Below are 27588 nucleotides of genomic sequence, written 5' to 3'. Positions count from 1 at the left end.
TGCCAGAGAATGGGACCTACAAGAACTCTGCATCCTCGATGCCCTTCGTCTTTCCAGGTTCATTATCCTGAAGACCCCTTTTTTATTTCTGTTGCCCTTTGTTTTTGGATTTCATCTTTTAATTTTTTCCAATTTCGATATGGCGTGATGGCTCCCACTGTCCTTGATATCTTCCATCTCCTGGGGCTCTCATCAATTGGTGATCCCTTCACTCCTGATTACCCAAACCCTCCAGTCAGCTTCACCATTCCATCTTTGGACTCCTCCTTTAGTGATTTTGTAAATACTAAAAACAAGAGGGAAGGTCTTGTCACCGATTGAGAGTTCTTTTCATTTATTCTATATTGGCTACGCAAATTCCTTTTTTGTACTTCATCTCAGAAGATTATGCCTAAGTTTGTCCCTCTTGCCAAGGCTCTTGCTTCGAAGAAGAAGATAGCCTTGGCTCCTTATGTTCTAGGCCATGTTTATAAGGGCTGCTCCCAATTTTGTGAGAAACCTTTGGATATTAATTAAGGAGGCCCATTGGGTACTCCAACTCTGGCTTTGTGCATACTTTACTGACTTGCACTCCAGATGTTTAAAATTTCTAGAGCAAGACCCCACTACCTATGGAGAGAAATATGCCAGAGTTTCCCTTTACCCTTCCAACTTTGCTTATTACTTTACTTTCTTCTATCAACTCCTTGCTTCCTCCCTTTTCACCTTCTTCTGCCCCTTCAAAGCTAACACAGGGCCAGCGTGGCTGAGAACTTTTTTGGTTGATAAGAGATGCTCCAGGCCTTTACACAGATATGTGGGCCTCCATTCTGATTCAAAGGGAGCTCTTTATTGGCACATTGAATCCTCGAGCTTACAAGTGCATCTCTGAAGCCTACTGCCCCTCCCAATGTGCTAGGCAATTTGGGCTCATTCAGGGGATTCCTGTCCCTCTATGCAGCCTCTCTAATTCAGATCTTGCAACTAGAGAACTAAAGGTGCCCAAAACCAGGTTGAATGAAGCAACCTTCAAACTGATAACAGACTTGGATGAATTTGAATTCTTTCCCTTCATCCCACAAGGCATCGCCCTAAAGAGATATCAAAATTGGTGGATAGCCAACATGGAGGTGCACTTGGTTATGTCCCCTAAGGATCTGTTGAAAGGGCTAGATGTGCCATCAGTCAAGCCCAAGGAGACTGGCATCACCATTGCTTCCACCATTGCTCCTGCTACCTCACCTAGTGCTCCTGCTGCCTCATCTCCTCCTCTTAGAGTTACCAGGGCCATCTCAAAGAAGGGTACACACTTCTACTTTCTCCTTTTTCCCTCCCTTCAGAATCCCTTACTTATATATTTCTTCCTCAAACTTAGCTGCAGGGACTTCTCAGGAGGAATCTCCCAAGAGGACTCAGGCCTTGGATATTCTCAAGGGCAAGCAATAACAACAAAGAAAAAGAAAAAGAAAACTTTTGCTTGACTTTGAAGAGGAAGCACCTAAAGCTCATTCAGAGAAGGAGGAAGAAGGAAAAGAGGAAGCGCCATTGAAAAGAAAGAAGAAGACATTCTCTCCTTCTGAGCTCATCAGGAACCCCACTCATGCCAAAGCAGTGGAGAAGGAACAGTCCAAGGAAATTATTATTTTTCAGAGATCAGAAAAGAGGAGGCAGCAACAAATACAAAAGGAAGAAGCTGCAGCTCCTGAGGCAAGAAAGAAGCAAACTGCGAGGAGTAAAACTGTTGATCATTATGCCCTTTGCAGTTCTCCCATCATTACCACTACAACCACTGAAGTTGGTAATTTCCCTTAGTCCCTTGTAACTTTGACAAATTTTCTTTTCCAAGGCTTAGCATTTAATTGAACATCTTTTTGTTTTTTGAAATGCAGCAGCAGCCAGCCTACCCCTTCCCACTTCAACATTACCTTCTTCTACCTTGTCTGGGGATGAGGGGCCCTTCTTGACTTCCTCAGAACTAAAGGTAACTTTAAAAGGAAAAGGGAAAGCTAATCTTGGAGTGCCAATGAGTGTAGAATCCCTCCAGCTAATGCTTCCACTTTCTGGCTCTACACTCCCTATGCCTTCTTCCCTTTTTTCCTTGAGGCCAAGCATTCCATCTTCCCTTTCTCCTGGCTCTTTCAACCCCTTGAACCTGCCCCTGATCTTAATTGCCTTACCTCTGCAGACTTCTCCCAGAGTCCTGGCTACCCCATTATCACCTGAGACTCTGAGAGAACTCCAGTTGTTACTTCTTCTTTAGTGGCAGCTGGTGTTTTCAAAGATGACACTGGCAGCTCACCAATTTCCTCTCTACCATCCAGCTCTAGTCCCTCTTCTCTCGACTTACTGATAGCCAGGACCATAGATACTGTTGGGAAATCCTCTACTTCCTCTCCTATCCCCATGCTTCCATCTCTTCCTTCAATTATTGATTCCTCTGTATTGCTAATGTCAGAGGAAGAGGTGGACATCTTTGAAGCCCAGCTGGTTAGCGTATTTGATATATCTCCAGCAGCTCGAGCAACAAGCAGTGAGACTGAGCCATTGATCCTTGCTAACTCCCTTTTGGAGATTTTTTAGAGCTTTTCCACTGTTGCAGAAACTTCTTGGTCTCGGGTGGACTTAGGCAACTGCTTGGACTTGTTAAGATCATTCTCGAGGCTTCCATTTGAAGCCCTACAAAAACCCATCATCAAAAATAGTTTCCTCAAGTGTTGCAAAATCTTTGAGCAGTCCAACATGGCCTTCGCAAGCCACTTATCCATTGACTTTTATATCAATATTTGCCATATGGCCAAAGCTGCAGAAGAGATATTGAAGGACAAAGAGTTTGTTTCTCAAATTCATGTTGAAGTGTTTGATTTGAAGGGACAACACTCTTGTGCTTCTCAACTTTGAACCCAACTCTTGCAGAGGAAGGCCCAGCTGAAGGAGTTAGCAGCAGTTAACCTAGCATTGGATCAAAATGCTGAGAGATTACAAACTACTAGCCAAGGCTATCTGACAGGAGGCAGGAGATGGCTACAGCTATACAGTTGTTCCCATCCCTTAGGAGTAGAGAGTCAATTGTAAGGGAACAACAAAGACATTGTACTAATTTTTGGGCCAATTTATGGCTTCGTATACTTAAATCTTTGTGAAATGAAAATCTTTATTGTATATATTTTGCCCTTGAGTGTTCAATGCTCCTTTATTACACTTACTTAGCATTTCTTACACTCCTTGTGTTTCCCACACAGTTGGAAAATAAGGTTTCAAATATCTCACATTGATCCTCTTGGGATGCACATAACTATTTAGATTTCTCAAATGGTAGGCTCCCCCAAGCAGGACTCTATAAAGTTGGTATGGCCCTTCCCAATTAAGTTCCCATTTGCCAAATTTATGGCTTTTAATGCCCACCAGAAATATTGTCTTTCACACCAAATCACCCTCATTAAAGCTAATTTGCTTGACTTTTTTATTATAGCTTTTGGTTACCTTTTTCTTTTGGAAATGATACTATTCAATGCCAAAATTCTAGCTTCATCCACATTTTCTAATTCTAAGAACATGCTCTGATGATATTGCTCAGTAGTAAACTGGTCTTGGAATTTTACCCTCAAGGATTTGATGTTAATTTCTATAGGCAACATTGCATCATGCCCATACACTAAGGCATAAGGGGTGATTCCTGTACTTGATCTTGGAAAAGTCCTATAAGCCCATAACACATCTAACAAAAAATTATGCCAATCCCTGGGATTGTCTTCCATTCAAGGTTTTAAAAAGCGGCCGTGACCGTTACGTAACGGTTTTGGCGGTTACCGCCACCCGTTGCGGCCGCTTTTACAGTGTGATTGAGATTCACAGGTGTGTCGGCTGTAGCAGCTGCCGTAGCGGTCGTAACGGTGCCGTAACAGCCATAACGGCCTGTTACGCACCGTTACGTAACGGTTCCAAACTGTTTCTTTCAAAAAAACACAAAAAAAAGCTGAAAATGGGGGAAGAGGGATAGAGAGAAGACGGAAGATAAAAGAGAGAAAATGGAGGAGCAAGAGATAGAGAGAGAGAAGAAGGAAGATAAAGAACATATTATTGATTTGTTGAAACTGTAAGACCTATGCTATTCTATTCAGCTGCTATCACTAAATCATTTTGTTTGTATGCGTCTATCTATATATTGTTTGATAATAATAATAATAATAATAATAATAATAATAATAATAATAATAATAAGTGTAGTCATTATCTATTTGGCTTGGTTAAAATATGTATATATATATATATATATATATATTTAGGCTTTTATTTATTCTTACTTTTGTCATTGTTTATCTTATATATAATAGTTAGTGATTGATTTTTTGTATAATATAAAATCATTAATTATTAAAATAAAATGTAAAAAACTCAGTTTATAGTGATTTAGAAATATGAAATATATTGGATCATACTTAAAAATTTGCAAAAATTGATCAATATTTATTTTTAACCTAATAAATATGATCATGGAAAAAAAAATATGCGTATCGGTAAGTTTTTTTCAAATTGTGCGAAAAATAAAAAAATTCACGGTTTCGATTACCGCAACCGTTACACTACGGCCTTTACACCCCGCAACCGCAACCACGTCACCGCCACTGTTACGGCGACCGCAACCGCTTTTCAAAACCTTGTTTCCATTACTCTTTGTATTCCCCTTTTAAAAGATTTGTTAGATGATTCAGCTTGACCATTTTCTTGTTCATAATAGGGGGTGGAATTAGTAAGACTAATTCCAAATTCTGATGCGAAGATTTTATTATCTTTCTATCAAACATAGTCCCACTATCCACAGTTATGGCTTGTGGGATGCCAAACCTATGGATCAACTTTTTGATAAAGCCAATAATTTCAGTCTGATCTACAGTCTTACAAGGCTTAGTTTCGACCCATTTAGTGAAGTAATCTGTAGCCACTAGAATCAAACAATGTTGCTTCGAAGAGGGTGGATATATTATCCCTATCATATCCATTGCTCTCCCTCCAAATGGCCAAGGCTTCGGTATTGCATGTAGATCAGTTATTGGCACATGTCTTATCATGCCATGCTTTTGGCATGCCTGACAACCCTTTGCATGCTTTATACAATCCTTAAGGATGGTTGACCAATAATAGGAATGCGTTTGAAGCAACCACCTCATCTTCACACTAGGTTGATGAGCATCACAAATGCCCTCATGTACTTCAACCATGGCAATCAAGGCTTCCTTTGGTCCCAAACACTCTAATAAGAGACCATCTACTCCTCATTTGTAAAGAGCATTCTCAGACTGTGCATTGCATAGATTGTAATTTAAGCTTCCTGCTGACCTTCGAAGATGGACCAGTCAAATACTGAATGATTGGATGTCTCCAATCTTGCTCTTGCAAATCATTTCGATTAATTTTTACCATGATGCCCCTTTTAGCCAAAGGTGATATTAGCTTTTGATACATTGCTTGACTTATGTCCATTTGAGTGTCAACCCTTCTTTTGAAGTTCGAAGCCTTTTGAGCTACATCATTGGCCTTGTGATTCATAAATCTTGGGATATAAGTCATATTTGCTATTTGAAACTGAGAAAGCAAATGTAAAGTAGCAACATAATATGGTAACATACTTGCACTTTGACATTTAAAAATTCATTTTACTTGGTTGATTACCAATTGGGAATTTCCAAATATATCAATTACATGAGCCTGTAATCTAATAAGTATCTCAAGTCCCATTACTAAAGCTTCATACTCAGCTTGGTTGTTGGAACAAATAAGTTCATCAATTCTGAAACCATGTGTGGTTTCTACCCCTTGTGGTGACTTAATTACAGCATCAATTCGGACTAGACTATTGGCTTTTGATCCATCAAACCACATTTGCCATGGCTCAACATCAATTGTGCCAAGTTCCATTAGCTCTTAGTTTTCTGTTTGACGTGGATGATTAGCCAAGAAGTTAGCCAAAACCTGTCCTTTTACTGCCTTTTGGGGAATATATTCTATATGAAACTCTGATAAGGCTAAAATCTATTTGTCAATTCTTCCTTTTAGCATAGGTTTAGATAACATGTACTTAACCAAATCTGTGGTTGCAATTATCAAGACAACAGTAGGCAAAAGATAATACTCCCTCTGTCCCAAAATATTAGTCTCTTATTTTATTTTTCATTGTCCCAAAATATTTGTCCCTTTTCAAAATCAAGTACAAAAATAATATAAATTTCCTATTTTACCCTTCTTTTAAATTCATTAACAACATAAAAAGTACGATCATGACATTGATATTCCCCAAAAAATATACTATCAAAGGGTAATTTTGAAAAATTATTTTTTGTTAAATTACAATAATTGTACTACTAAAAAAAGTTGAATTCCCCAAAAGAGACCATTACTTTGGGATGGAGGGAGTATCTGCTGTAAAATACTATGCTAAACACAACTTTTCTACAGCTGAGTATTTACATTCGCAAGAATTTAAAAACCTACTAAGGTAATATATTGCTTGCTCCTTGCCTTCTTCATTGTCCTGAGCCAGAAAAACTCTCAATGAATCTTCTACCGCAGCAATGTATAGTTTCAGGGGTCTGTCCCTCCTTGGTGGCATCAATACTAGAGGCTTGGCCAAGTAGGCTTTGATTCCTTCAAAAGCAGCTTGATGCTTTACTGTCTACACAAATTCTTCTTCATTTTTTAACTTCAATAAAGAAGAAACATTTTAGTTTTTCTAGTAGTGTTAGAAATAAACTTTCGAAAGAAATTAACCTAACCAAAGAGTTTTTGCAATTCTTTCTTATTTGATGGAGGTTTGGCCTCGATGATGGCCTTGGCTTTGTTCTGATCAATCTGTATTCCCTTCTTGTGTACCACATACCCCAAGAAGTTTCCAGCTAACACCAAAAGCATATTTGAGAGGATTGAGTTTTAGATTGAACTTCCTCATTCTTTCGAAGGCTGCTGTTAAGTGAACCAGATGCTCCTCCATAGACTGAGATTTTACAATAATATCATCAATATAACATTGTAAATATCCTTCAACCAGATCATGGAAGATAGTGTTCATTGCCTTCTGATATGTTGTCCCAGCATTCTTCAATCCAAATGGCATCTTAACTCATTCGAAGGTGCCAATGTTATCAGGACACCTGAAAGCTGTCTTGTGAACACTCTCCTCGGCTATACAGATCTGGTTGTAACCAGAATGTCCACCCATCATGGAAAAATCCTGTGTCCTGCCGAACTATCCACCAATAAATCAACTATAGGTATGGGGTACTTATCTTTTGGTGTTATTAAATACAGGTTTTTGAAGTCAATGCATACCCTCATCTTGCCATTCTTTTGACCACAGGCACAATATTGGACAACCATTCAACATACTTGGCTGTTCTGATGAAGCTTGCTTTAAGTAGCCTAACAATCTCCTCTTTCACCTTTTGAACAACTTCAGGGCTCATCCGTCTTGGTTTCTGCTTGTGTGGATTGAAATTAGGCTTCATTAGGAGCATATGTTCTACTAATGACCTATCTAATCCATGCAACTCATTATAAGACCAAGCAAAGCAATCTTTATATTGTTTCAGAACAACCAACAATTGGTTCCTGCCAGTAGGATCCAACCAAGCACTGATGTAAGTGGGTTGTTATACTATACCTTCCCCTAGGTTGACTTCTTCCAAGGGATCATGCACTTGGGCATCTACTGATGCTCCCCCTTTGACTTCTTCTACCTTCGAAGCAACCATTTCATCTTGTCCTGCTCCTACCCTTTGTGGTTCAACATCCATACTCTCTTCTTCATAGACAAAATCTGTCCTTAGAGCCTCTTCTTCTTGTATTTTCTGGACTTTAGTTTCAATGTCCAATGCACAATATTTACCAAGAGCCAAAGGTCTGGCCCTTGGTTGCCTCTGACTACAACCAATCACTATGGCTTTTTTCTATTTTTCCTGCACCTTCTGGATTATTGTCTCTATGTCCAATGTTGAAAATTTGATTAAAGCCAATGGTCTGGCTTCTTGATCTTGATCTTTTTGCCTATTACCAGACATCATTGGCATTTTTGATAATGAACTCCTCATTTGTACTTTCCTGCACTAGATGCTTCAGGTGTGCCACTTCCTCATCAGTCGTCACTTCGGCTGTTATATCAGACTTCCTTAGTACACTAAGTGGTACCACCCTTTCAGTGTACAACTTAGCTTCTGCAAAATTTGCACAGGCAATAAGGGGCTATGGATTTGCATTGATCTCCTCTGTTTTCCCATTGCATAGTACTATCATTATCTTCTAATGCAAAGAAGAAGGCACACTTTTGTTTGTGTGGATCCAATCCTTAGTAAAGCATTATATTTGGCATTGCTGTGTATGACAAAAAATGCTGTCATACAGTCTCTGGTTCCCATACTCAGGTTGATAGGTAGAATGCCTTGAGCCATCTGTTTGTCTTCAGCAAAACCAGCAATGGTTGTGCTCAGTATTTTTAAAGGCTCAAGGCGCACTAAGGCGCTGAAGGTCTCTCGGGGCCTAGGCACAAGGCGCAAGGCGAGGTGCGGGCTTTATTGAAGTAAGGCGCACAGTCTTTGTAAAAAATAGAAAAATATAGAATAATTCTCAAAGCTATGAAAGTGCATATTATATAACATTCCAATTTTCAAAGATCAAATAATCCACATTCAATAAAATAAAAATAAAAACATAAACATTAAACATCCAAAATATAAATATTCAACAAATACTAATATACGTCTTAACACTTAAAAACATCAATATCAAAAGAAAGGATAGGTTAGGTCGGTGTCAGTCAATCATCATCCTCAACATCAATGGCAGCATCTTCTTCTCATCAGTTGATTTATATCCCTCAACATCTTCCTCTTCTGTGTCATCTGAGCCCGCTTCCTCTTCATCTATTAATTGAAGTGGAGTCAATGTTGATGATTTAGATATCCTCGGTTGTGCCTTTGAGCGTGAACTTGTTGCTCTACTTGCATGGCTACTTTCTTCTACTCCAGAAGCTCTAGCAACAGTGGCCCACGTCAAGCCATCATCATCATCAAACACAGGCTCATTATCTTCATCTGATTCTCCATCCATCCTCCCAAGCAACCACTCATTAATTTCATCAATATTTTGCAAAGATATGGGATCAAGAGTGCTGCGCATGTCATACCTAAATCTCAATGTTCTATTGTATTTGACATACACTAAATCATTGAGACGTTCCAATCTATTTCTTTTCTTGCTATGAAGCTGCAAGTATTAAAAAGATATTAAATTCTATATAATGAGAATAAAAAATATTTGAATTGAACAAAAAATTAGTTAGAATGTTAAATACTCACATGTTCGAATACACTCCAATTTCGTTCACAACCCGATGAACTACATGTTAGGCTAAGGACTTCTATGGCAAAAGTTTGCAAGTTTGGAGTATAAGAACCATATGATGCCCACCAATCAGCTGCGATAATCCACTAGTTAGAAATAACTATTACCAAGTATTGAGTTTTACTAAAAGTATTGCTAAAAATAAACTCTATGAGTCTATAATATATTACCTGGTGCTCTTGTATTTCTTTGCCTAATCGCAACAGACTTGCCAAAAAGACTCATCCTTCATATAAATACTCATCTCATTAGTGATCAAATCTTGAACATTGACATCTGGGACTAACCTTTGCATGCATTAATAAAACCCATTCATTACTTCATGATCTTTTTGCACCTCTAAAGCTTTTGGGTAAAAGAATTCTGGGTTAAGAAAATGCGCAGCTGCATGTAAAGGCCGATGCAATTGGACATCCCATCTTTTGTCGATGATTTCGAAGATTTCATTATACTTCTCTTCTTTATGATCAAATGAACTTGCAATGCATTCTTTTGCCCTATCCATTGGCTCATAAATGTATCTCATGGGAGGTTTCTTCTCGGTATCAACCAATCTAAGCACTTTGACAAGAGGACTCGAGACCTTTAAGGCAAACACAACAGTATTCCAAAATGAAGGCATCAACAAAGTTTGTGCCATTCTTTTACCTTGTGGCTCCTTTGCCTATTTGCTTGAGGTCCAGTCTTCGGAGGTGACCATCTTTCTCAAATTGTTTTTTGTTGATGCATCCTAGACAAAGTCAAAAAGGCAGTTGCAAATCTAGTTTTTGCAGGCTTGATCAAATTCTTCAAATTTGTATAGCACCTTATCATGTTTAGCAACGTAGGTTGATTGTAAATGTAACCATGTACTGCAATACCCCTTTTAAATGTCTTTTTCAGTCTAGGTATCTTGAAAATGTCTTCTAACATCAAGTCCAAACAATGAGCAGCACATGGTGTCCAATACAAGTGTTCATACTTAGCTTCCAAAAACCTCCCTATAATGTAACAATAATGAAGAATTATTATTTTCAAGTTTGTAAATTTTAAATACAAAACAAACTATGAGTAAACAATTTTGATGTAAGGAATGAGGAAATATTCGTACCCGCCAACACATTAGCTACAGCACTATCAGTGATAACTTGCACCACATTCTCTTTTCCAACTTTCTCCACAAACTTGTCTAGTAATTCAAATAGCTTTTGCCCATCCTTTGAATAGCTAGAAGCATCAACCGACTCAACAAACATGGTTCCTCTTGGACAATTAACTAAAAAGTTAATCAATGTCCTTCCTCTCTTATCAGTCCAACCATCAGCCATTGTGGAACACCCGTATTTTGCACAATCCTCTGTATGATTCTTCATCAAATCTTCAGTAAATTTCACTTCTTTTTTGAGTTGGGTAACCCGCACTTCATGGTAAGTCGGTGGCTTCATACCAGGACCATATTGGCCAATGGCTTCGATCATTGGTCCAAAACTCTCATAATTTACTGCATTAAAAGGGATACCAGCATCATACATCCACCTTGCAAATCTTTGCACTGCCAGAGCTCTCATATCTTTTTTGTAAGGGTCATTTGCATCAATTTTGGTTTGTTTCCCTTTTGCTTGGTCTCTTCGATTTTTCACCACTGATTCAGGATTGGGTGTGAAGTAAACATCCATAGGCCCTTTTCTCTTTGGCATTTTTGATTTGGATTTAGATTTGGTTGAACCTTGGCTACTACTTGTCAACTTACGGTGTTGATTGACATTGATCTCAACGACATCATCATCTTCATCTTCATCTTCATCTTCCATGTCCATGTCATCGAAATCAGGCAACATGTTCATTTCTTCTTTTTGTGTCTTTTTTTTTGACGTGAACTCTCTAATCTCTTCTCTTACATGAGAAGGACACTTCGGGCAAGCGGTGACATTCCTATAACCTCCCGCGAGGTGTTGTTTCCCCCGATAAACATCTCTATTTGATACTTTACCACAAAAATTACACTCGAACTTGTTTAAATTATTCTCCTCTACCAAATGGGCATATTGCCACGCCGGATCTTTTCTATTACTTTCCGATGTCATTTTCTACACAACAAATTTAATAAAGGAAAAATAATTGTATTAAAAGAATAAATGGAAAACAAATTTAATCTCTAACAGATAAAGGAAAAAAGAAAAGACCAATACCACATTGTATTTATTAATTATTTATAATTTTTTTTCTCTAACAGATAAAGAAAAAAAAATATCAGTAGCATATTACACATAATTAATTATTTGTGAATAATTAATTATTTTATTTTTTTTTCCTAACAAATAAATTCTTCTCTTACATATTACAAACAATTTTTTTTTTCATAGCATATTACAAATAAATTTTTTTTCCCTAATTTTTGTAATTTTTTTATTATAAATTCTTCTCTGACATTTTTTTTTCAGATACTCAACTCAAATAATTGAAAAAAAAAAGGAAAAAAAAAAAGAAAAAGCAAAACAGAGCTGAAGAAGGAGAGTGAGGAAGAGTCGAAGGCAAATAGAGCACTGAAGAAGTTGACCAAAAAAATAAAAAAAATAAAAAAAAATAAAAGTTGAACCAGAACTGTCGAAGACGAAGAAGAAGGAGAAGGGGAGAGAGAGTTGAAGTCGAACCTGCGAAGACGAAGCCGAAGCCGAAGCCGAAGTCCAGTGTCGCAGTTGCAGTCGAAGTCCAGGTCCAGCTCCGACAGCCCAGTCTAAGTCGAAGTCGAAGTCAATTGCGAGGCGAAAGAGGAAGAGACGAGTTCGAAATGGGTTCATTGAGTCCTATTTGGCTCATATGGTACATGAGTTGTAATCCTGTGTGATTAGGAGCCATTCGAAAGGTTCATCTGAGTCGTTAGATCAGATCTACATCTTAAACAATCAGTCGCGCCTAGGCGAGAGCCTTGCGCCTCTCTCGCCTTGCTCCAGTCGCAGCTAAGGCGCTTGCTTGGCTCAAGTCGCCTCGCCTGGGACCTGTACAGGCGCAAATGGTGCGCCTCGACTCGCCTTGCGCCTAGGCGTGCGCCTAGGCGCGCTTTTCACAACACTGGTTGTGCTTGTTGGGATCAACCTGGGATTTCTTTTCCCCAACTTCTTCAAGGAATATCGTGGAAGCAGGTTCACTGTTGTCCCATTGTCCACTAACATTCTACTCATTTCTATTCCATCGAAGTAAGCCTTAATGTACAAGGGCTTAACATCTTGGGCTATGGATACTGTAGGGTATTGGAAGGGGTATGAGGTTAATGCTCACCTCTTCACTCTCTTCATCAGTTTTCATGGGCCTGACCACCTCAGATTCATCTTGGACCATGTTGGTTTGTGAATCCTCACTGAAAACTAGAATAGGGTCATCCTCCTGGCTTTCTTGGTTCTCCTTCTCAGCTTGGAACTCCTGAGGCAGCACATAAACCATATTAATTGGCATTGGAGGGAATGAGCCAAATTGTACTGTTGGCTGTGTTTGCTCTCCTTCCATATTGGTTTGCTCTGATGCTAAGGAAGCATCCTCCATGTTGCATTTTGGTACCTCAGAACTAATAGGTTCCTTCGAAGCAGCTTGTTGGTGATCTACCTCTGTTGGCTTTTCAACCATGAAGGTCTGTTCAGCCATGAACGCTTTGAACATTTCATCTTCAGCCAATACCTTTTCTTGGCCTAGTTCAATTTCTTCATTTGTCTCATCATCACTCTCCATCAAGGCCTTTTCGAGGCCTACTAAATTGGATCTCTCTTTGGCTCTTAGTTCAACATGAACTTTAGCCAATTGTTCCCGGCTGGCACTCCTTTTGATCCTAGGACCAGGCTTTGAACTTCTCCTTCTTTTGTCTTGCCTTTTGATTACGCTGAGGAAATACTCTCTCCATTCTTTTTCAGATCCTTCTGATACTGGGTATACCTTCGCTGGATCTTTCTCCTCTAGGACTTGGAGATCACAGGAATCATATCTGGTTCCCTTGTCTTTGGGTTTTTGAGTAGAACCCAATTATTTGGAGCCATCAAGGGAGGCTTGATCATTCTTCCCTTGTCTCTGAAAGCCTTTCTTTGGGTAGGCATTACTTTAGGTTTGTTCTGCATGACAAACCAATCTGGAATCCTAGGGACCCATGAACCCACTGCTCTAGCTGCTGGGCTTGCTGCCCCTATCTTCGAAGCTATCTTCGAAGTGGTCCTTGGAGGCCAATCATTAGCCCTGGTTTCCTGTCTTGAGCCAAATTCAGGCTTTCCTTATGGTTGGTTGCCCACCTTGTAATAGTTAGGCAGTCTGATCTCATGTAGGGGTCTCTTGCCTTTTGATTGCATTGTTAAAACCTATCACCTATTTCACCCACTAAACCTAACCCACTACACCACTACCACCTCACCTACTCCACTAAACCCACTACACCACTACCACCTCCACTTCACCTACTCCACCTACCACCTACTACCACCTACTCTTCTATATATAGGAATCATTGTAGCATTCAATAATTCAATAATTACAAACATCAATCAATAATACAATTCTCTTTTTCTCTTTATACATTAAATTTCTACATGGTATCAGAGCAAGGTTAAGCACTTAGTATTTTTCGCTTCACCGGCAGGCGGCAACCTCGCCTTGGCCGTCCGCCGGACCTCAACCTAATCTGCTAAAATTTTTCTACACATACCTTGAAATTTCCTTTCTGAGTGCACTACTGTTCAGTCGCCGGAGACCACCACTGCTTGCACGTCGATGTCCCTTTGCCAAAGCTCCGTCGCGACACCGGCCTTCCTTGCGTCTGGTTTCAATCCCCTGCTATTCCAAGCCACAAAATAGGGCACGACTTTTAAGGGCTCGATATCTATATCCATGTATATCTTTTGGGCAGTCTATATACACACTCATACAGTGTCTTCTACACCGGTAACATGGTACAAGGGCCCAACCCTTCTTGATGCCCTCGACATGATTACAGAGCCCAAGAGGCCATCAGACAAGCCTCTTCGTGTCCCACTTCAGGATGTCTACAAGATTGGCGGTATTTGTAATTTGGCCCACTTTTTTGATCAACACCAGCATATAGTTTCAAAGAGATAACTATATTATATAATTTTTTCTATTTTAAAATATTTTTCCACCGTCCAAACCTTTTTTTTATCTTATATATATAAAAAATTGGATGGAACTCACGTGGGTGCTACTTTTTCTTTTTCTTCTTTCCACAGCCCAACTTTTCCTTGAACCTCAATTTTTTATTATTAAAAATAAAAAAATAAAAAAAATAAAAAAAAATTCATTCCATCTAATTTTTCTGCTCAGTCTTGTACCTTCAAGCCATTCGGATTTACACAATACACTCATTTTATTTCTATCGAGATTTCGCCCTGATCACAATTTTACACAAAAAAAAAAAAAAAAAAAACAACAAAAAACCCAAACAACCACATCCACAGGCGGGATTTTTCTTCTCTACTCTGCCGCCGGTCTCTTCTTCTTGCCTCTGTCCTGAGCGGCCCTTGCCGGTGCTGCCTCCGTGTTTTTCACGCCGCCCAGCACGTTCACTCCCCCATACTCCTCCACTGCAGCATATGGCGGACCTCCAAATCGGAACATCACGGTGGCCTTCCGCTTCAGCTCCTTATTTTCCGCCTTTAGCACACTTATCTCTGCTCGCGCATCCTTATACATGCGCTGGAGCAGAGCCAGTTGGGCGTTTAACTGCTGCACCTCATTTGTCCTACTCTGCAGCCGGTGCGACAAGTTTGTGACCGCAGTCATGGTTTCCACACATGACTTCAATGTATACTGATTGGCCTCAATATCCGTTTGCACTGCCATTTTTTGCTCCACCGACCGCATCGGAAAGTTCAACGGAGCAAAACCAGAGGTGTTTGGTTGAGGTTCACGAGCCACCGCACCTGTTATCTCTCCTGTTGACTCGTTGAGGTCGGGAAAGAGAGTGAGCAAACCACGGGAAGATGAGGCCATGTTCTGGGTAGCTGAACGGGAAGAAGAGGCCATGTTTTTTGGGTTGCTGAGTGTTTCCGAGAAGGGTTGGATACAGAGTATTTACAGATTGTTTCAGAATGACAAGTTCAGAGGTTTCAGTCTGGTTTGGTTTCCTCCGCCTCCGCATTGGTTTATATTGACACTGACGACGCGGCCGACACGCCGCTCTGTCGCTCACGTGCCTCGCCGCGTCTCCGGCTCACCTTTTGATGGCTCGACGCTTTCTGTCGGGCACGACTTTTGATGAAGTGGGCGCGCCTTTTGAGGGCGCAACTTTTGATGGCACGCCTTTTTATGGATTGGGCACGCCTTTTGATGGCACTCCTTTTTTGAAAAATTAGGCACACCTTTTGAGGGTGCGACTTTTTAAGGGTCCGACAAGACTCTGTAAACTGTCCCGACATTGATTCCGGTTAGCTCCTTCATGGGTCCGACAAGACTCTGTAAACTGTCCCTACATTGATTCTGGTTAGCTCCTTTATGGGTCCGACAAGACTCTGTAAACTGTCCCGACATTGATCCCGGTTAGTTTCTACAAGGGTCCAGCAAGACTCCGTAAACTGTCTTCTACAACGGTCCGACACGAGCCAGTGTCTTCTACATCGGTCTTCTACAACGGTCTGACACGACCATACAGTGTCTCCTATCCTCTTTTATTTTTTATGTATTTTCTTGTTTTGTTACTCTCTCCAAACTCAAGTTGGTTAGTTCCTATCCCCCTTGAGTTTGCGGGGGGCTGTTAAAACCTATCACCTATTTCACCCACTAAACCTAACCCACTACACCACTACCACCTCACCTACTCCACTAGACCCACTACCCCACTACCACCTCCACTTCACCTACTCCACCTACCACCTACTACCACCTACTCTTCTATATATAGGAATCATTGTAGCATTCAATAATTCAATAATTACAAACATCAATCAATAATACAATTCTCTTTTTCTCTTTATACATTAAATTTCTACATGCATTTTGGTATTTGGTGGCCCAATCAAAAATGGCTACTGTCTAGGACCAGTTGGGTATGGCTTCTTGTTGTAGGTGTTGGCTAGCTATAGTCTCTCTGCAAATCTTTGTAGTACTGCTTCCCATCAATTGGGAGTCCCTTCAGCCATTTATAGCTCAACTTGCATCTGCTTCAAGGGAGTCATCATCCAATGCTTCTTCACTAGAGCCGTTTCTTTGACCTGCAAAGCTTTGTCCACTGGCTGGTGAACCTCTTGTGTTCTTGTCAGTAGCCTGGCTAGCAATATGCATTTACACATTGACTTCTTCCAATTCCTTCAAAGAGAGATTCTGGAAATCTAGTATGCCAACATTAGCTGCTGCCGCTCCAATTTCTGGAAATGGGTTGGTATCAACTCTCATGACTTTTTCAGTCTTGGTTGGAAATTTCAGTCTCCCTTTCTGAATTTGTTCTTGGATCCTGTCTCGAAAAACAATACAGTTTTTAGTTGAGTAAGACCAAGAATTATGTCATTTGCAGTACAATTTTCCTGTAAGTTCTTTAGAAGTTGGGATCTTAACTCCCTTAGGCAACTTTAAGAAATGTGCTGCTAGCAAATGATCAAATATGTCATCTGATTTTGTTATGTCAAAAGAATACTTCCTATGAAGGTCTTTCTTTTTAAATTGTTGGTCAATTGTAGTATCTTTTTGAACCAATGCTTCACAGGTCATAGGTTCTTTTCCTATGATCTTTGCTGCATCATTTTCAAAGTTAGGGTCCCTATAATAGGTCTTATAGGATGCATTGCTTCGGTCTTGTTCTTCTTTAAGTAAGGTTTCATATCTAGAAACTTTATAGGTTAATTCTACTAAGTCTCGAAACTCTGTTGAATCAAGCTTCTTTCGAAACCTAAACTCCAGTGCATTTTGGGCCAACCTTACAAATTCAGGCTCAGGTAGTATGACCCTACATTTATTTCGTGTCCTTTTGAATCTGGCAATGAATTGAGCAACCTTCTCATTAGGCCTTTGGCTCAATCTTGCCAAGTCTACCATAAAAACCTCAGGTTCTGTTTTAAAAAACTGGGCATGAAATACTTACTCCATTTGTTGCCAGGTTTGGATGGAGTCAGGTGTAAGGTTTATATACCATACGAAGGCTATCCCAGTTAGAGAGTTTGGAAAAAACCTCAATTTCATGGAATCATTATTGGTGAACTTACCACACTGGCCTGTAAGTCTGGCAATGCGTTCCACCGTTGACTGGTTCCCATTTCTATAAAAAAGGGCAAAATTTGGTATTCTAAATTCTTTTGGGTATTCATGTAACCTATCCACCCATTCTGGGTAAGGTTTTCTGTACACAAGAGTCTCTGGACCCCCCAAGCCATGGGTCCATTTATCTCTCTAACAATGTCAGCAATTTGGTCCGTAGGAGCCGTGTTTTGTGCTGGTTGGACCATTACTGGAGGAGCAAACACAGGGTTTGGAGGAACTCCATGTGCCTAAGGTCCTCTTTGTCCATATAAAGGTACATTTAGGGCTGGTTGTCCTTGTTGTGCTGGTTGCTGTTGAAGGTATGGCTGACCTCTTGGGGCCTGCCCTGCAGGAGGAGGAACAAGTGTTGTGTGTTGTTTCTCTTCCAACCGCAGAAACCCCTACCAACTCCTCAGGTGCAAATTCAAACATAGGATTAGTGAACACCCGTGTGTCAGGCATGGTTTCAAACATGGGATTTGAAAATATCCTCGTGCCATTCCCTTGTTTTGGCCCAAACCCACCAAGTTGTATGGTTTTGCTAGTAGATAATGGTACATTTTGATTTACCAATGGTTTCAACGGAGCTTCATACCATGATTGAGGCACAGGTGATGACCTCTAATGATTTTGATTACTAGCCTGACCCCTAGTTTGTCCATTATTTTGCATAGGCTGTTTATCTCGAGTCGATCTATGCTGAAGAGAATTCATGTTTTCTTTAGCCTGCCTTACGACAGTTGGTTGATGAGAGTTCATTCGATCTATAATGGATGTCACCCATTTTTTCATTGTATACATTAGTTGTTGTCCCATAACATCTACTAAACCTCCCCATGGATTCATTGGTTGGGTAGAATGGGCAGTTGATGGTCCAGTTTCATGGCCCTATCCAGTATTTTGGACATGTGTCGCATATTCTGTAGTGCTGGTCTGTTCGATCATTGGTGGAGGATCTGATGGGACAGGTGTATCCATAGGATGTGATATTATATTATCTTCTGGGTTAGGTGCTTCTATCTCTCCTTCAACACTTTCTTCCAGGTGTTCATTTTTTCCTTGTCTCCTACGTCTAGCCATTATTTATAGTTCCACTAGGCGTGCCAAAAATATATGTTGGCTTTTTTGGACTTTCGAAGGTTAATAATGTAATTTTAAGTGTGCTAACAAGGATCAATAAGTCCTTACAGAAATTTTAATTGCCAACCAATTATCAGGCGATTGTGTTGAAATTCTTTCAGTCTCAATGAAAAGGACTTTTACTGATGGCTTTGCTTAAGAGACGGTTTTAAAGATATGGAAAATAACAATAGATAAAAATAGTTTTATGAACTGAATTTCATTAAATAATAAGAACCTTCAATGACCTAGTCTCAAAGAGGTTCACAGCAACAAATTACTCCTAAGAATTGAGGTGCAGTACAAGAATTGAAGAACTGGGAATATAAAAATTGGAAAGCAAAATATGAAGTAAATAACTGGTTTCTGGATCTGAGTCTAGGTTCTTCTTCTGTTGGCCTTTTCTTCTATTTATACTCTCGAATGGTAATCGTCGAAGTAGGTTTCTTACCATTGAAATGCCCTTCCACGATCTGTAGTCATGGCCTCGCATAGTTAGCTTCCGCTATACCATTCTTGCAATTAGGCTTCCCTCATGAATTTGAATTTGAATTGTGAGTAACTGTTGGGCCCCGTCATCTTGCGCCTTTTAACTGCTCCCGTGCTACGCAGATTCATTATTACCAATGTGAACTGTTACGTGTCTGTCGTTGATTGGAGACTTGCATTAACTCCCCAAATTACCCTTTACGAGCCACGTGTTAAGCTGCAATTGGCTTATACAAAATATATAGCCAACAGCCGCAAAAAAAAAACCGATGATGCTTCTTCTCTCACAAACCACAAAAATCTCTCTCTCTGTACAGTCTAGTTTCTCTCTCTACCTCCCACTCTTCACTTGAGCTTTAACAATGGCAGAACACGACCCCATCACTCCTCTACTACTCAAACACCGCCTCTCTCATCCCTCCTCCGACGAGCCTCAACTGATTATACCCGTGGACGACAATTGGGGTTCCGAAGAAGAAACCCCAAATCGACTTCACAACTACGAAACCAATTAGATTAGCAATACCCATTCAGCGATTCAGCACCCATTTGAGTTTCTCAGTGCTGGACCTCTCTCCATGCCTTCCTCAACCACTATTGATCCCTTTCGTAACCACAAGCCGCAAATTGAAGGGGTTTATGAGTGGTTGAAGATCCTCATTTGTGTGCCTATTGCAATTGTTCGGCACCTGTTGTTCGGGTTGTCTTTGTTGATTGGGTATGTGGCTACCAAGTTTGTTCTTCATGGTTGGAAGGATAAGCAGAACCCAATGCCCAAATGGAGGTGTAGACTCGTGGGTTACTCGAATTTGTGGTCGGTGTATTCTCTTTTCTTTTGGGTAAGTCAATTTGGGTTGATAATTGAGTTTCTTTTTAAGTGTGTGGTGGATACATATTTATGATTTTATATGAAAGCATTTATCTTGCAATTAGATTGTGAACATTTTTAATTTATTTATTCATATATGATATTATGGGCCAATGAATTATAATCATAATAAAGATCAAATACATCACAAGAGAGATTATTTAATGCTCCTGGAGCATTGCTTTGTTCCATTTACAGATTGACTATTAACACTTTGTCACCTAAAATTCTAACACAAAAGTGATGAGTTCCATGATTTAGACCAATAACTACTAATTTGGAGCACCACCTAGACTTGCTCCAGGAGTATTGTACAATTTCTCCTCGTAAAGTGGGAGAGCAGGGATGGAGCGAGGAGTCTTCAATCAGGGGCCAGAAGGAAGGCACGGGCGAATTTCGAACAGGGGAATGGTGGATTGGGTTGAGTGTAAAAGGATTAGATATTAATTAAAATATAAATCAATATAAGACAATAAGCCTAATAAAAAAGTTATGGATGCCTAGTCTAAAGTTACATATGATATATCACTTTTTATAAGCTTAGTTTGGACAGTTTATATATGTATATATATTATCTTGAGAATGTACTTTTTAGTTTTAGTTTTAGTTTTAGTTTCTGTTTTTGTTTTTGTATTTGTTTTTTTATAATTATCAATTTGGGCAAACTTAACTTTACCCCCTATGTTTTGGGTTAGGTGCGGATTATCCCCCTGACATTTGAAAATCACCACATATAACTCTTACGTGGTTTGTGGACCAAAATGCACGCTAACTTCTGTTAACAGAACATGTAAATTGACTATTATACCCTCATCTTCTTACTATTCTCTCTTTGAATTAAACCTACAAATATATATCAACTATATATGTATATCTATATGCGTTAATCATACCCTCATCTTGTTGATTTAGAGCTTACGTTCTCCCATGGATGCCATTGCCAACTTTCAACCCATGATAGCTATATATGTGTGTGTGTATATATATTATAATTAAATTAAAATTACTTTTATAACAGTAGAGAGAGAATCTTAGCGCCAGAGATCAAGTATTTTCCGGTGACTCTACTACTCCGGCCTAACTTCCACAATACGAGCATCGTCCCACCTGTTTGGTCCTGAGACCCCCACTCCTCTTCCTCTCCGAATCCAAATTCCCCGCACTCATCCTCCGGCAAGCCATTCTAGAGAGAGGAGAGAGAAAAAAAAGTATTGTAGAGAGAGTGGAAACACGGTTTGCAATGACTTTCTCCATTTCAGCTCAAATATGAAGATCACAAATATATATATATATATATATATATATGAGAATTTGTGTATATGATTGAAGAAACAGAGAGTTGTGTTTTGTGGAACCTGTGATTGTGTGTGTACCGGTGTTGGTTAGGGTTGGTGAGGTCTTCTTCACTAGCTCTCTCTCTCTCTCTCTTTCTTTGTCTTTTTCTTCTCCTTCTTTGTCTACGATTTTCTGGTGATTGGGGATTCTCTTCAGATGCAGAGAGGGGACTGTGCTAAAATGCGCCAACATTAATCAGGAAAAAGGGAGGGTTGGAGAAACAACCTTGGTTTTAGTGAGAATTTAAAGATGTGTTTGTTCAGATAATTTAAACAACCTTGGTTTTGGAGAAACAACCTTTTTTCATAGATGTGTTTGTTCATTCTGTGAGAGAGGAGGAGGAAGAATAATGGCAAGCTTTTGTAAATTTAAAGATCTGTAAGGGGTGTATTTTGGTTATAAAATACAGCTTACTCTCTTCATGGGTGTGTGAACCTCACAGCCTGTTAATTTGGATGGAAAAGTGGACGGTGCGTTTTGGTCCACAAACCACGTGGGGGTTATGTGGTGATTTTCAAATGTCAGGAGGGTAATCTGCACCCCGCCCAAAACGCAGGGGAGTAAAGTGAAGTTTGCCTATCAATTTTAAACTTGCACCAAACACGGCTTATGTAATTATTTGAATATTATTCATTGTGCTTATGCTTATAAAGTTTCATAAGTTATCTAATTAAAAAACTATAGAAATTCACTTAAGAATCTAATTTCATTTCTTTAGCAGAATTTTGTTTTATTTTTTAAATATGATTTCATACCAATCAAATGGACTGAATTCTATATTAATTTTTGAGGGTCATAATAACATGAGATTTTTAAATTTTATGGGAGGGCCGGATTGGGTTTGGGGCCCATTACATAACATACACAATTTTTGAAAAATTGCATGTATATAAAGTTGGAATTTGCCAAACATATTCTGGCCAAACAGGCTAACCTGGTAGATCACAAATTAAAATTTTATTGAACTAAGAAAACACTGGTGGTGATTTGTGGGCACTTTGGAGCCAAACAGTGGCGGAGCTGCCATTGGCCCCGGAGGCGCACGTGCCCTGCTCAAAATTTTCAAAACTCCACTTTTGCCTATTGTTGTAATAACATTTTGCAATTTTATCCTATGAAATTTCATGTATGCCTGTCTAAATTTTCAAAGCCCTTCTTTGAAAAACCAAAAACACAATTCATGCAATGTATTCAATGTTATGTTTTTATCATGGATTTGTTAAGAGAAAATATTGAAAAAATAAAGTAAAATAAGTTTTTAAGTTTTTTCCCCTCTTTTTTGGTTGGGTTAGGAAAATTAAAAGATGTTCACCATTTGCTTATGTTCAGTTACTTGTACAAAAATAATGTGTATAGGTGACTTTATTTATTCTTTCGTTTTCCGTTTCCTTCACAGTTTCAAGATTCAAACATAGCATAAATGTGTTGTGTTGATGGAAAGTTCTCTTTTATATTATTTTGCATATTGCATTGTTCTTCGTTTGCAATTTTTAATGCAATAAGAACACTGCATTACATACATGTCGTTTGATCAGGTTCTAATTGGAGTTTTAAGAATTTTTTTTTTGCCTTTAAAATTTGTGAGAGTTTTTGGTTACAGTTAGAATGTTATATCTTCAATGATATTGTGATGTTGTTGACTTTTTCATGCTGATATGGTGGACTTATTTTCCATTTTTATTTTCTCCTCTTTCCTCTCTTACTAGTTACTAGTTACTGTATGTTCACAATTTTGGTTTTCTTTTTTGTTTGGTTTCTTTTTTGTTTGAAACCTTTGAAAAACCAAGTTTGTTAACTGTAAGTTGAATATGATCTTTTCTTTCGACGGTGCAGCTACCATTGGATAAAACGTAGAGGAAGACCTGCTCCAAGGGAGACTGCTCCTATAGTTGTATCCAATCATGTATCATATATTGATCCTATTTTCTTTTTCTACGAATTATTTCCCACCATTGTTGCTTCCGAGTCCCATGATTCCATACCTTTTGTTGGAACCATTATCAGAGCAATGCAGGTAATCTTTTATCCATTATGTTAGTAAAGCTTTTTACATGTGTTGTCACACTTATTGGTTTGTCTTGGTGAATTTACTATATCTTTAATTTTGAGATTTATTTTTGTGCATTTGAGTGCAATAAATGCGTTAACAAATATTGTTTTTTTTATCATTTCTCTATGTTGTTAGGTTGTATATGTCAATAGGTCCTCACCATCATCAAGGAAGCATGCTGTCAATGAAATAAAGGTAGTAAGTTTCTTTGCCTTTACGAACTATTTAGTAAACGTGATTCTTTCTCTTGTGGAACTATGTTGTGAATTCTTTTAGTTATTTAGGAAGATGAATTTATTTAGTAAGCATATGCCATTGTCTTTCCTTGCTTCCGTGTATTTGTTGACTGTTATTAACCAATTGATGATTAAATAAAACTGCTGGCTTTCTTTGTGTACTTTTTCTCTCACAATGCTTATGTTGTAATGTTTTCACTTTTCAATGTCTGTTATGATTTTCTGTGAAATTATGTAAGCAGTTTGCAAATGCTTAGAAAATTTAAACCCTTTTTTTGTTGTTGTAAGAACTAACTTAACAAGTTACAAACAAATATATGCATATTAAGGGACAAAATTTCATTTTGGTGAGCTGCGCTAATAAATATGGAAACTGAAAGCAATGGCTTTTTTTTTTGATAAGCAAAAGCAATGGCTTTTTAATTGTATATATGGAGTTGTTACAATTTTTTGTATGAAAAAAATTCAGATTATTAAGTTTTTCCAATCTATAAGGGATTTGATACAGAAATGTGCTTTCAAGGATCTGAATACAGAGAAAGGCTTCTTCTGATAGATTTCCTCGTTTGCTTTTATTTCCTGAGGGAACCACAACAAATGGAAGAGTTCTCATTTCCTTCCAACTTGGTGCATTTGTCCCTGGATATCCTGTCCAGCCAGTGATTGTTCGCTATCCCCATGTACACTTTGACCAATCTTGGTAGGAATTTTCTTTAGTTGAAACCGTTTTGGTGTTGTCTTTTGTAATATCTTTACCTTACTTGCATCATATGGCCTTCCATTTTGTTTAGGGGAAATATTGCTTTGGGAATGCTCATGTTTAGAATGTTCACACAGTTTCACAATTTCATGGAGGTATGTTGAGTAAATTTTATTTATCTATAGTTTGCATATACTATAATTTTTATTTGTTTTTGGTAGTAAGGTATGAGGTGGGAAATCATACTTATAGGTTGCTATAGTGATGCCCTAATTTGCTATTTTTCTTTTGATAACTAACTCACTCTCGCAGATCATCATCAATACTGATTATGCCATCATAGTGTTTCTTGGCTTGAGAGTCGTTTACTAATAGTTTTGTATAGTTGGTTAGAGAGGACGGTTGATCCGGATATGTTTGCTTTTTTAGATTTTTTTGGATGGTGTTATTGGTTAGGAGTTGTTTGTTCTCCCATTTGGGTTTTTGTATTCTTTGCATTACCTTGATACTTTTTTAATAAAGTTGGTTTATTTATTTATCAAAAAAAAAAAAATACTGATTATGCATCAGCTTAAATGTACATGCATATATATAATTTGAAATTTGGTTACTGCACAACTTGTATGTTGTAAAAAGTTGAATGAGGGCATTTATTAAATTGTACAGGTAGAGTATCTTCCTGTTGTTGCACCCCTTGAAAATCAAAAGGAAAATGCTGCCCATTTTGCTCAAAGGGTGAGTCTTCATTATTTGATTAATTTTTTTTACCTTGTTGGTTTTGTAGGTTTAGAGAAAAGAAAGAGTTAGGGAATGAGGTAGACTTTATTCCCTTTTATATTGATAATAATGAGTAATTACAGGAGTGTCATAGGCATAATATATGGAAACACAAACACACAATCACGTTTTTCCTATTTTAACTTAATTTCTATTCTAACACTCCCCCTTAAGCTGGCGCGAAAATATCTCTCATTCCCAGCTTGTTGAGAATGCCATGAAATGATTTGCACCCTAGCCCCTTGGTGAGAACATTGGCTAGTTGGTCTCCAGTCTTCACAAATGGAATACATATGATACCACTAGTGAGTTTTTCCTTGATGATGTGCCTATCAATTTCCACATGCTTAGTTCTATCATGTTGAACTGGATTATGAGCTATGTTGATTGCGGCCTTGTTGTCACAGTATAGTCGCATGGAGTCATTTTGATGGATCCCCAAGTCTTCCAACAATAGTTTAATCCATAGTAACTCATGTACACCTTGAGCCATAGTCCTGAATTCTGCCTCAGCACTAGATCTAGTAATCACATTTTGTTTCTTACTTCGGCGTATAACTAGATTGCCACCAACAAATGTATAATATCTAGAAGTTGATTATCTATCGGTCACGGATCCAGCCCAATCTGCATCAGTAAATGCTTCCACACTGAGATGGCCATGATTTGAGAAATAGAGACCCTTTCCAGGAGAAGCTTTCAGGTATCGTAGGATTCTCATAGCTGCCTCTAAGTGGGAAGTTCTCGGAGCATGCATAAACTGACTCACAATACTCATGGCAATGGCAATGTTTGGACGTGAGTGGGATAAGTATATGAACTTTCCCACTAGTCTCTGGTATCTCCCCCCTGTCCACTGGATCTCCCTCTTGATCCTCACTCAGCTTCTGGCCCGGTTCTAGAGGTGTATCACATGGTCTACCTCCAAGTATTCCAGTTTCCTGTAGTAGGTCAAGTACATACTTTATCTGGCATATGAAGATGTCATCCTTGGACCGAGCTACTTCAATGCCCAAAAAATACTTCAAATAGTCTAGTCTTTGATTTCAAACTCCTTGGCTAAGTAGTCTTTCAAATGAGGAATCTCCTCCACATCATCTCTTGTCAGAACAATATCATCAACATAGACAATGAGAGCTGCGGTCTTACCATGTGAGGAGTGTTTTACAAACAAGGTGTGATCAGCTTGACTTTGCTTAAACCCATACTTCAGCATAGTTTGAGCAAACCTTTCGAACCAAACCCTAGGAGACTGCTTTCGGAGCCTGCATACTTTACCGTTGGACTTAGCATCCGCAAAATCAGGAGAGATATCCATATAGACCTTTTCTGCTAGATCTCCATGAAGGAAGGCATTCTTCACATCAAACTGATGAAGTGGTCAATCCAAATTTGCAGCAAGAGAGAGTAAGATTCTCACAGAATTCATTTTAGCAACCGGTGCGAATGTCTTCTCATAATCCACCTCTTAAGTCTCAGTGAAGCCCTTCGCAACCAGTCTTGCTTTGTACCATTTTATGGAACCATCTGCTTTGTGTTTTACCGTGTACACCCACTTACACCCGACTGGACTTTTGCCTCTAGGTAACTCCACTAACTCCCAAGTGCCACTCTTGCGGAGAGCTCTCATCTCTTCCATCATGGCATGCTTTCATTCAGGAATAGAGAGAGCATCCTGAAAATTGGTAGGTAGACTCACAGAAGACACTTTAGACAAAAAAGTTTTATATGACATAAACAGATTAGAATAAGAGACCTGATTAGTAATAGGACGCTGAGTACATGACCTAACCCCTTTCCTATTAGCAATGGGAACATCAAGATCTGAAACATCAGGAATAGGAGCACTAGAATCAGAATTACCTGGATTCTCAGGAGAGGGGTTTGACTCTGGACACTTATCCAGAAAAGAAATTGGCAGTAGAGGAAGAAAAGTAGTTTCTTGCATCCAGGTGACTTGCTATCTGGCCTTGTCCCTGATATAAACTTTGCCTGCTTCCCTTTCCTCAACAGCTGTTGCTGGCTCATCATCGTCTATCTGCGGAAGTGAAACATGAATCTCTTCACACTAAGGCTCCCCTTGAAGGGATGACTGTGATACCGGGGAGGTCGGAAAGTAAGGCTGAGACTCAAAGAAAGTGACATCCATAGAGACAAATCATTTGAGAGTGGGAGGATGATAACACTTATAACCCTTTTTGGTAGCAGAATAAATCAGGAAAACACTCTTAAGAGACCTAGGATCTAATTTACCGCGAGTGGGCGAATGATTATGGATAAAGCAAACACAGCCAAAAGCCTTAGGAGAAATGTAAAACCCGGAAGAGGTCGACCCGAACAAAACTTAAAGAGGTGTTTGTTTCTGAAGGACTTGGGTAGGAAGACGATTAATTAAATAAGCGGCAGTGAGAACCGCTTCCCCCCAATAGAATCGAGGAACCCGCATCTCAATGGA

General features: G+C 39.0%; 2 protein-coding genes and 1 long non-coding RNA gene across 12 annotated transcripts in view; 2 read left to right on the top strand and 1 right to left on the bottom strand.

The window, feature by feature from the left end:
- LOC114280061 (lysophospholipid acyltransferase LPEAT2) overlaps positions 1 to 27588 on the top strand; it is a 63741-nt gene that overhangs the window by 12510 nt on the left and 23643 nt on the right. For 2 of the 10 annotated variants that reach the window (XM_082916682.1, XM_082916681.1), the window contains exons 2-6: positions 23204 to 23384; positions 23556 to 23615; positions 24193 to 24356; positions 24448 to 24511; positions 25023 to 25091. In XM_082916682.1, the coding sequence (XP_082772808.1) occupies positions 23204 to 23384; positions 23556 to 23615; positions 24193 to 24356; positions 24448 to 24511; positions 25023 to 25091 (538 nt within the window). Of the gene's footprint in view, positions 1 to 17391; positions 20007 to 23203; positions 23385 to 23555; positions 23616 to 24192; positions 24357 to 24447; positions 24512 to 25022; positions 25092 to 27588 lie in introns of those variants that run through there. The other 8 variants (XM_082916684.1, XM_082916683.1, XM_082916686.1 and 5 more) reach the window with 5 other exon arrangements.
- LOC114290153 (uncharacterized) lies at positions 1141 to 1512 on the top strand. Its single transcript, XR_003638896.2, has 2 exons — positions 1141 to 1281; positions 1355 to 1512. It is a non-coding gene; the product is annotated as an uncharacterized LOC114290153 (long non-coding RNA).
- Positions 8551 to 9691, bottom strand: LOC114290150 (uncharacterized). Its single transcript, XM_082916691.1, has 3 exons — positions 9537 to 9691; positions 9321 to 9439; positions 8551 to 9228 (listed from the first exon to the last, which is right to left on the bottom strand). The coding sequence occupies exons 1-3, from the start codon at positions 9589 to 9591 to the stop codon at positions 8776 to 8778; spliced, it is 627 nt and encodes a 208-aa protein (XP_082772817.1). The 5' UTR covers positions 9592 to 9691; the 3' UTR covers positions 8551 to 8775.

This window comes from Camellia sinensis, chromosome 2 (genome assembly GCF_055761805.1).
Source record: "Camellia sinensis isolate YWXY chromosome 2, ASM5576180v1, whole genome shotgun sequence".
Lineage (NCBI taxonomy): Eukaryota > Viridiplantae > Streptophyta > Magnoliopsida > Ericales > Theaceae > Camellia > Camellia sinensis.
The sequence above is the reverse complement of the archived record's forward strand: the minus strand, read 5'-3'. Positions and strand labels throughout refer to the sequence as shown.

Excerpts from the sequence above, each read along its gene's own strand:
- LOC114290150 (XM_082916691.1), bottom strand. The coding sequence starts at position 9,591 with ATGAGTCTTTTTGGCAAGTCTGTTGCGATTAGGCAAAGAAATACAAGA. Across the intron at positions 9,440-9,536 it reads AAGAAATACAAGAGCACCAG|CTGATTGGTGGGCATCATAT; the intron begins GTAATATATTAT and ends GGATTATCGCAG. Across the intron at positions 9,229-9,320 it reads ATTGGAGTGTATTCGAACAT|CTTCATAGCAAGAAAAGAAA; the intron begins GTGAGTATTTAA and ends TAATACTTGCAG.